Source organism: Nannospalax galili, unplaced genomic scaffold (genome assembly GCF_000622305.1).
Source record: "Nannospalax galili isolate Female #2095 unplaced genomic scaffold, S.galili_v1.0 scaffold1939, whole genome shotgun sequence".
NCBI classification, from domain to species: Eukaryota; Metazoa; Chordata; class Mammalia; order Rodentia; family Spalacidae; genus Nannospalax; species Nannospalax galili.
Genome location: NW_008342008.1, coordinates 48,448 through 58,527, shown reverse-complemented (window position 1 = coordinate 58,527; position 10,080 = coordinate 48,448). Strand labels below are relative to the sequence as shown.

At 44.0% G+C, this 10,080-nt stretch overlaps 1 protein-coding gene across 1 annotated transcript in view; it reads left to right on the top strand.

The window, feature by feature from the left end:
• The first annotated feature begins 194 nt into the window (after positions 1 to 194).
• Positions 195 to 10,080, top strand: part of Zswim3 (zinc finger SWIM-type containing 3) — a 17,796-nt gene continuing 7,910 nt past the window's right edge. Inside the window, exon 1 of the mRNA XM_008837758.3 lies at positions 195 to 520. Within this exon, the coding sequence (XP_008835980.1) occupies positions 366 to 520 (155 nt within the window). The 5' untranslated portion in view covers positions 195 to 365. The remainder of the gene's footprint in view (positions 521 to 10,080) is intronic.

The following is a 10,080-nucleotide window of genomic DNA, read 5'->3' as shown; positions in this document are numbered from 1 at the left end:
CAGAGTGAAACACACATTATTATTGGTTGGCACACCTGTCCATTACAAAGTGGGCGTGGCCCTCTCTATCTAGAGATTGGAGAATTTGTATGCCAATCTGCAAGTTTCGCGTGTGATTGGATACGTCGGCGAGGGGCGGGGCCTTGGGGCTAGATAATTAGGGCGAGTGTCATTTCCCTTCTGTCAGAGACTGAGCCGCCCCCAGGTTGTGATAACCCTGTCGGGACTCCAGCTTCTCCCGAGCTCCCCATAGGCCACCCGAACCGGGCCGTCCGCGAAGGGGCTGACCCACCACCGGTTCACGGTGACCTCTGACCCCGGTGTGATCGTGGGCCGCAGCCCCGGCGTGCGCTGCGGTGGCGACCATGGAGCTAGGCAGCTGCTTCAAGACCTACGAGGACTTCAAGGAGTGCTTCAGCGCCTACAAGAAGGAGACGAGGTGCTCCTTCATTGTCAGGGACTGCATCTCCGTCCGCTTCCACAACCTCAACCACGGCACCTCATTCCGAGAGGACATCCTGTAAGGGCGGGGCCGGAGGATGGGGAGGAGGGCTGCGTGGAGAAGGGAGCTTTGGGGAGGGTGGAAGCTACCTGGGGGAGAAGGGTTGCCTGGAGGAGGGGAGCTACCTGGAGAAAGAGAAGGGGGGAGGCTGCCTAGGTGTGGAGGGCTTCCTGGAGGAGGGAGGGCAACCTGGAGGAGGAGGGCTACCTGGATGAGGTGGGGGGCTGCTTGGAGGAGGGGGTCTATCTGGAAAAGGGGGGGTCTACATGGAGGAGGAGGGCGGAATACAGGGAGGAGGAGGGGGGCGCCCTGGAGGAGGAGGGTGTGCATTGGGTCCATCCCTTCCACAGGCACTCTGTTGGGTACTTGCTTGTGTGCCTGCTGAAACGAGAGGGAAACCCCACAGGCACCCACATTTCTCTTTCTCCCACTCATTCATTTACAAGATTTTCTGGAATTCTCAGTAACTGCAGTTTCTCCCATTTATTTGGAGAGCATCTGCAGTGTCTCAAGCACAAAGCTTGGCCTGCAGGAACTGATGAAAATGCCTTGGCAATTTCCCTCATCAGTCTCTCCTCTTTACAGCAGTAACCCGTGCTCACACTGGTTGGTTGTCATTCCTTTATTGATTTATTTTGTAAATGACTCTTGGGCTCCTAATACAGCATTTCAAACACTTTCTTATCCGAGACAGTGTTCTCTACTTTATTCCTGTTTACTCTGCAGACCTGTGTTGTAGCTGTTATTTTACTCATTTGACAGATGAGGAAACACCTTATGGGCTAAGGCCTGTTGAAAACGCAAATGCTTTTAGGGATCAGGTGCCTAATGTAAATTTAGCTTTTATTTTTACTTTGAGAAAATGAATGATAAGGTGCAGTTCTAGAATCCCAGCACTGGGAGGTTGAGACAGGAGGATCATAAGTTTGAGGCAAATCAGTTTCAAAAAAACATAGCAGATATGTGAACAAGGAAAAATACGAAGCTGACCCCATCTAATCAGTTCAGCCTTGTAAAAATGAAGGTCCAGTGTTGCCAGACTTTGGCTGTGAGAAACCCAGGCATTATATGAATCAATTTGAAAATCAACTCAAGCATTAATTGCACCGTGTAGGCCAACAATGAGAGTCAAATTATACCAAAGTTTGGAAACCACAATTGAGATACTTAGCAAGCACTCCCAAGCTAAGGAGCTTGACCACATTCTGCCACAACCATACCAGGTACACATGAAGAGGAGCAATTCACTAATCCCCAAATGTTAAAGGTGGGTGTACTTGGACTCAGGAACTGGTACACTATCAAAATATTTAAATAAATAAATTTTAAAAGAAGAAAATGGTCTCCTGTTTTTGGACACAAGCTCTCTATAGCCTGGGTAGCCTTGAACACATGGCAGTCCTCCTTTCTCTGTCTCCCAAATGCTAGGATTAGACATGAACCACATCTGGCTCAGACTTTGTTTCTTCTTGTGTATTCCCTTCCCCATGCAATAGTTATTTACATAGCACTTATATTGTGTTATGTATTATAAGTAATCTGTAGGTGATTTAAGTATACAAGAGGCTGTGCTATATTAAGTACTACATAGAAGAGACTTGAACATCTACATATTGTAGTGTCTGGAGACCATGACTGTGTGTGCTAAGATGTACAAGAGGTAGGTGTGACAGCTCTTCCTCTAATCCCAGCACTTAAGAGGATGAGGCAGGAGATTGCATGAGCTTGAAGCCAGGGTGGAATACATTGTGAACTCCAAACCAGGAGAGATATACAAAGAAAGAGGTAACAAATGCTGGGGAGATAAACAAGGCTTCACACTGCAGTGAGTGTCTTTTTCTGGGTCTGACTTCAGAGGCCAAGAGTAGAACACTGGTTCATTACTGCGTTGCAGGGAGGAATTTGACCAGAAGGATCCATGGTCATGAAGACAGATTTGTGGAACAAGGTGGCATATTAGATAAACAGTGTAGGCTGCCAGTGTTGACAGGAGATGAAGTCAGTTGTAATCTGTCTGAAGGGACTTTGCATACCATAGTGAGATGTTTGGACTTATCCTATGTAGTAGCACCTTACTATGCTACCCTTCAGGTAGATCATCCCAGCATCCAGCATGGGGAATGGCCATTTTGATAATTGTTGAATAAATGATTTATCAAGTGTTAAACATAATTTAGGTAAATGGTGCTGCAGGAATTCAGTTTTCTATTTGCTATTGCAAAAAACTACCACAAGTTTAGTGGAGCTTTTAATTTTTATTAGTTTGTTGTTTTCAACAGAGTGTCACTATGTAGCCCTGGGTGACCTGGAACTCATCATGTAGACTAGGCTGGCCTTGAACAATTCACCATGGCATGAAGGCTCATGCCATTAATCCCAGCACTCAGAAGTCAGGCAGGCAGATCTCTGTGGACTACAGGTTTGTGCCACCATGCCCAGCTATTATTTTTCATTTTATTTTCAATTTTGATGTTGGGGATCTAACCCAGGCCTGCATATGCTAAGCTCATGCACAACTATTGAGTTACATACCCAGCCAGATTCTCTATTTCCTAGTCATCTGATAACTGTACTTCCTCCTTGCCATGTAACCTAACATGTTCATAGGTCCTACCACAAGAGATTAACATCCTGAAAGGAGCAATGGAGTGAGTGAGTGCAGATGTTAAGATGATATGCTTCTGTTGGGAAGAAGTGGCTTATGTTTGTCCACACAGGAAAAGAAAGCAGGAAAGAGACTACTTAGCTAAAAGAATTTCCATTGTTTGTATTGTCCATTTTTGAGACAAGGTCTCCCTATGTAGACTGTGCTAGCCACAAACTCAAGATCCTTTTCCCTCAGCTTCCCAAGTGCTGGGACCACAGGTTGATGCAGTCATGTACAGCTACAAAGAAAGGTTCCCACTAGAGCACCAGGAAGGAAAACTGGAGGGTTCAAAATAAACAGATCGGGATAAGATTTTTTTTAATTTTATGTGTTTGTGCACATGTGTGTACACATGCCTGAGTATGTATGTGCTCTTCAGGTGTGCAGGAGCCCATAGAGGTCAGAAGAGGGCATCAAATCCTCTGGAACTGGAGTTATAAACCCTTGTGAACCACCATGTGGGTGCTAGGAACCAAACTCAGTTTTCTGCAAGAGCAGTGAATGCTCTTAACCACTGGGCCATCTCTCTAGCCCCCTTTTTTTTGTTTGTTTGTTTGATTTTTGGGTTTTTTTGTTTTTTGTTTTAGACAGAGTCTTGACTGCATAGCCCAAACTGGAGTGTAATTTACTTTTATATCCCCCAGGAGATCCTGTGACAGTCTTCCAAGTGCTAGGATTATAGACATATGCTACCATGCCTGACTTGCATTTTGACAATTTGAAGGGTTGGGTTTTGTTTTGTTTTGTTTTGTTTTGCTTTATTTAAAGATGGTCTCTTGTGGCCCTTACTGGCCTCAAACTCCCCATTTTCCGGAGAAGTGCCTTGAACTGGTCTTCCTGCCTCTACCTTCCAAGTGCTGAGATTATAGGAATGAGGCGCCACACCCAGTTTGGGGCTTTGGGGGTGGGGGTGTTGGGGATCAAACCCAGGTCCTCATATATGCTGAGCAAGTGCCTTCCAATGAGATATATCACAAGCCTCTGTTTGAATTTTATGAATAACTGACTAACTGAACAGTACTAGTTCATGTTTATGATTCCAATACTTGGGCGGCCAAGCTAGGAGGGCTACCATAAATTCAAGACCATTGAGTAAAGAGTGAGACCTTGTCTCAAAATTTAAATGGCTATCCTAACCACACAAAAACAAACATAAAAACACTCCAGGGAACCTGGTGTGGTGGTGTACACTTTTAATCCCAGCACTTGGGAGGCAGTAGGTCTCTTGTTAGATCAAGACCAGCCTGGTTTACATAGGGAGTTCCAAGTCAGCATATTCTTTTTTTTTTTAATTTTTTATTTTTTGTGTATGTGTGTATTGCCTGCATGTAAGTAAGTGCACCCGTGTCATGCAGTGCCCATGGAGGTCAGAAGAGGGCATCAGATTTCCCTGGAACTGGAGTTATTGATGGTTGTTAGCCACCATGCGGGTGCTGAGAATTGAACCTGGGTCCTCTGCAAGAGCATTGTATGGGCAGCTTAGTTGATTCGCATTGATCTCATTGATTTTTGCAGTTCTTGCAAACTTCCTGCATGCTGGTGTCTGAAGATATGTTGCCGAGAAAAATAAATTAGGGCCCTGCTCTCGTAGAATGTCCACTCTAGTCAGGGAGCTATATTAAACTATAATAGGATAACTGTTTCCTTTTTTTAAAATATTTTATTTATTTTTTTTTATTTTATGTGTATGAGTGTATTGCCTGCATGTATGTGAGTGCACGCATGTCGTGCATTGCCGTGGAGGTCAGAAGAGGGCCCCCTTACATTTTTAAAAAAAAACAGTTGGGACTGGAGAGATGGCCCAGCGGTTAAGAACACTGACTGTTCTTGCAGAAGACCTGGGTTCGAATCCCAGCACCCACATGGCCATTAACAACTGTCCATAACTCCAGTTCCAGGGGATCCAATAACATCTTCTGTCCTCCAAGGGCATTGTACGACACAGGTGCACTTCCCTACATGCAGGCAATAAACACATAAAATAAAAATAAAAAAAAAATTTTTTGTCTTTTTGAAGTAGGGTCTCCGTGTAGCTCCAGCTGTCCTGGAACTCACTATGTAGACCAGGCTGGCCTTGAACTCACAGAGATCTGCCTGCCTCTGCCTCCCAAGTGCTGGGACTACAGGTGTGTGCAACCATGCCCAGCTAAAAAATTTTTTTTTAATGTAAGAAAGTCCAGGGTGCTGAGTGGTGAAATGATGGGGCAGCTTAATCTGGTTGATGGGATGGGGTGGGTGATGGGATGCTGATGGATACTTTATACCATACAGGCTCTTGAGAAAAGCGAAACATTGTTATCTCTGGCATTTTGCAGAGATGATTTACAAAGCCCAAAGACCCTGACTGGGTCTTCTGTATAACCTGGTCAGAGGTAAGTTTTCCTATTCCCATTAAATGAGCTAATATAAAGTGCTTATATCAGGGCCTTGTACTTAGAAAATAACCCAAAAATGGGGCTGGAGAGATGATTCAGCAGTTAAGAGAACTGTTAATCATAGAACTGGCTGTTCTTCTAGAGGATCTGGATTCAATTCCCAGTACCCACATGGTGGCTAACAAACACCCATAACTCCAGTTCCGGGAGATCCGACACCCTCTTCTGGCCTCCACAGACTTTTGTACGACATGGGTGCACTTACATGCAGGCAAAACTCATACACATAAAATAAAAATAAGATTTTTAAAAAAGAACCCATGAAGAATGTTATTAAGGCTGGGTATGGTGACATATACCTATAACTCCACTTATTTTAGAGGCTGACATGGGCATTGCAAGGTAAAGGCCAATCTGGACAACTGAGACCCTATCTCAAAAAGTAAAAAAGAGACCAGGCATGATGGTGTACACGTTTAATCCCAGCTCTCTGGGAGGCCAGCCTGTTCTACATAAAGAGTTCGAGGCCAACCAAAGTTTTTTTGGACCCTGTCTCAAAAAAAAGCAAAACAGAGGTCTTGGGATAGAGTTCAGTGGTAGGGCACTTGCCTAGCATGAATGAGGCCCTAGATTGAATCCTCAGTATATCCAAAAAATAATAATATATACTATTAATATTTGGCAGATTGGTAGGCAGAGCAAGAAGTCAGATTGTTAATAGTGTCTGCTTCTCTGCTGCAATTCTTCCTTTTTATAAGACAGCAGCCTCAACTCATTATCTTTATATGGAGGGAGGGGAAACGCCATCCTCCTGCCTCTGCCTCCAGATCTGCTCTACTCTTAGAAGGCTTGATTACCTGAGTTGGGAGAGAAATGTGGACAGTAGACGACAGCGGAAAGGACCAAAGTTGTGGTTCCAGAAGAACGTAGCAAGCAAGAGCACCTCCCCCAAACACCGTCAGGCTGTGAGGAGCCAGGAAGTCTGAACTTCGTGCCTTCAAAGCCAAAATGATAGAAAGGAAGGAACAAATCAGAGATACCCATAAAGAATTGCAAGAAACACTACAGAAAGTGTGGGTGTGAAACTGAACACACTGATACTTAACTACTGGACTCTAGTAGTGTCACGTGTTCATTTATTCCTTCAGTAAACTTGTATTTACCATTGGCCAGGCATTGAGGTGGAGTACCGTTAGCCCAGACTGACGTGGAACTTACTGTGTAGCCCAGGCTGGCCTAGAACTTGCTTGCAGTAACCCTCTACCTCTGCCTCCCCAGTGCTGAGATTATAAATGTGAGTGAGCTTTTCTCGCTGAAATGGTTGGTTGATTGGTTGGTTGGTTGGTTTTGAAACAGGATCTTTCTGTATAGTCCAAGCAAGCCTGGACCTTTTTTGTTTTTTAATTTTATTATTTTTATTTTATGTGTATGCATGTATTGCCTGCACGTAGGTAAGTGCACCGTGTCGCACAATGCCCGCACAGAAGAGGCTGTTGGATCCCCTGGGACTAGAGTTACGGACAGTTGTTAGCTGCCATGTGGGTGCTGGGATTCAAACCCGGGTCTTCTGCAAGAACAACCAGTGTTCTTAGCCACTGAGCCTTCTCTCCAGTTCTGTAAGCCTGGACCTTTTAGAGATCCTCCTGCCTTGTTCCACACCATGACTGTTTCAGCTAGAATGTTTCGTTTTAGTTTTTTTTTGTTGTTTTCATTTGAGATAGAGTCTCACTATGTAGCCCTGGCTGGCCTGGAACTCTCTATGTAGACCAGGCTGTCCTGGAACTCGAAAATCTCTGCCTCTGCTTCTGGAGTACTGGGACTAAAGGCATGTGCCACCACACCTGGCTTATGCCCCGCTTTCAGCTAGGATGTTTTTTTTATTTGGTTTGGTTTTCTGGGGTTTTTTGTTGTTATTGTTTTGTTTTTGAGACAGGGTCTTACTATGCAACCCTGGTTGACCTGGAATTCTATGTGTAGACCAGGCTGTCTTCAGACTCACAGAGATCCCCCTGCCTCTACTTCCTGAGTGCTGGAATAAAAGGGGCCCTATTGACATGTTTTTCTTTCTTTTTTTTAAATGTACATGTCGTGTGAGTCTATGTTGTGGTGATGGGGGCGGGGGTGCCTGCTGAAGAGGATGTAGATCCCCTGGAGCTAGAGTTACAAGCGAACTGCCTGATGTGTGCTAGGAACTAAACTCAGGTCCTCTGGAAGAGCTGGTAGTGCTCTTAACTTCCAAGCCATCTCTCCAAATCCCCCAGCTAGAATGTCCTAAAGGATATTTTTGGATTGTATATTGCACACTGGTTCTGTGTCGAGCTTGCTGTATTGGGATAGATGTTCAGAGGAACTGGAGGGCAGATGATGAAAATATTTGTAGGAGATAATTTAACTGATGTTTCCACAGCCAAGTGTGTATACTACTAGCAGTCAGCAAAAGTGATTTTTATAGTGAGTACTTATGTTAATATGTTCACATAAAGATCTTTGCTAGCCGGGTATGGTGGCTCATGCCTTTAACCCCAGCACTTGGGAGGCAGAGGCAGGCCAGCTCCAGGACAGCTGGGGCTACAGGGAGACCAAAAAGATCTTTGCTAAGCTGAATAAAAGCAGTGAACTGATTTAAGAAAAATCATTTGAAAATAGTGCAAATGTTCTGTTCATGGCAATGGCAGGTGCAAAGGTAGCTAGCAATTCAAGCTCAGCATACACCACCATACCCAGCAAGACTTTGTTTTTTAAAAGACTTATTTTTAGCCAGGGTCGTGGTTGTGCACACCTTTAATCCCAGCACTTGGGAGGCAGAAGCAGGTGGATCTTTGTGAGTGCGAAGCCAGCCTGGTCTACATAGTTTCAGGACAGCTGGGGCTACAGGGAGACCCTGTCTCAAAAAGACAAACAAACAAACAAAAAAGACTTATTTTTAATATTTATTTATTTTGGGCTGGGCATGGTGGTGCATGCCTTTAATCCCAGCACTCAGGAGGCAGAGGCAGGTAGATCTCTGAGTTCAAGGCCAGTCTGTTCTACATAGTAAAAATTTTTATTTAATTTGATGTATATGAGTTTTGCCTGCATGTAGTACCTGTGGAGGCCAGAAGAGGGACCTTGTAAAAAGAGTACAAGCAAGCATTAACATCAGGAACAATAAAAGCCTTGCTGAGGGGGCCAGGTCAGTGCTGAGAACAGAACCAATGAGGTCAGTTAGAGAGGCAGCTCATTGGCTACACAGAGAGATCACTTTAAAAAAACATTTTTTAAAATTATGTGAGTATATGTGTGGATTTGTACTTGTACATTCAGTGCTGGAGTTATAGGCCATTGTGAGCCATCTAACATGGGTGCAGGGAATTGAACTTGGGTTCTCTGGGAAAGCAGTATGTACTCTTAATCACTGAACCATCTCTCCATCCCTGACACTTATCATTTTTAAGAGTCCAGGTGTTTAGGACTTATCCCATGTCAGGAAGCAGGACAAAGATCAGATATTTTACAGTGTCACAAATCTTTCCAAACCTTATTCTTCTTTCGTTTTTCTTTAACATCCCTATTAATTGGGAGAGTCTGTGACTTTTTTATGTTTAGTTTCCACCCTCACATTTTTTGGGGGTCTGGGGAAGGACTGGTATGTTATTGTCATATTGTGTGTTTACACATGTGTACAGGTGCACATGTATATATATGGAAACCAGTCTCAGGTGTGGTTCCTCAGGAATCATCTACCGTTTTCTGAGACAGGGCCTTACTGGGATCTGGGGTTCAGCAATCAGGCTATAATGGCTGGCCATTAAGCCCAGAGCTCCTGTTTGAAGATCAATGGTCTCGGAGTCCATGGTATACTTTGCTGTCATTTCAAACACTTTTTCTAAGAGTACACATTCCAGAGTCTTTGCTCGGAATTTTGTGGATATTATCTCATTTAATCCTTAACACAACACTTGCAGCTAGAGGTTGTGTAGCAAAGCAAAAGTCATGAGGCAAAAACCTTGCCAGTAAACAGGCATTTACAAAATTCCTCCGCTCTTAACCATTCTTTCTGCTTAGTCCTGCCAGTTTTCTCCATGTCTTTGATAGTATCTAGCTGATAAATAGGTGTTAAACATCTGGTTAATACAATGCAAATAAAACCATGGACACTGCCAGGTGTGGTGGTACACGCCTTTAATCCCAGCACTTGGGAGGCAGAGGCAGGCAGATCTCTGTGAGTTCAAGGCCAGCCTGGTCTACATAGTGAGTTCCAGGCCAGCTAGGGCTACAGGGAGACCCTGTCTCAAAAAGACCAAAAAAAGAGAAAGAAAAAAAAAAAAAACATGGAAACTGAAATTGTACATGATCTCTCAAAGGTTGGAAGACTGGGATGCAATCCCTAAGAGAAATGATGGAGAATTTCCAGCCTTATACCAGTAATCAAAGGAATTCAACAAGGAAGATGCTAGAAACTTGAAAAGCAAAAGGTTTACATAGCAAAGAATTAAACCCTTGGGAAACTTGATAAAGGCCAGGGCTATTGCTGCAAAATTGACCTTAGTATAATACAAAAATAAGGCAGTAAATTG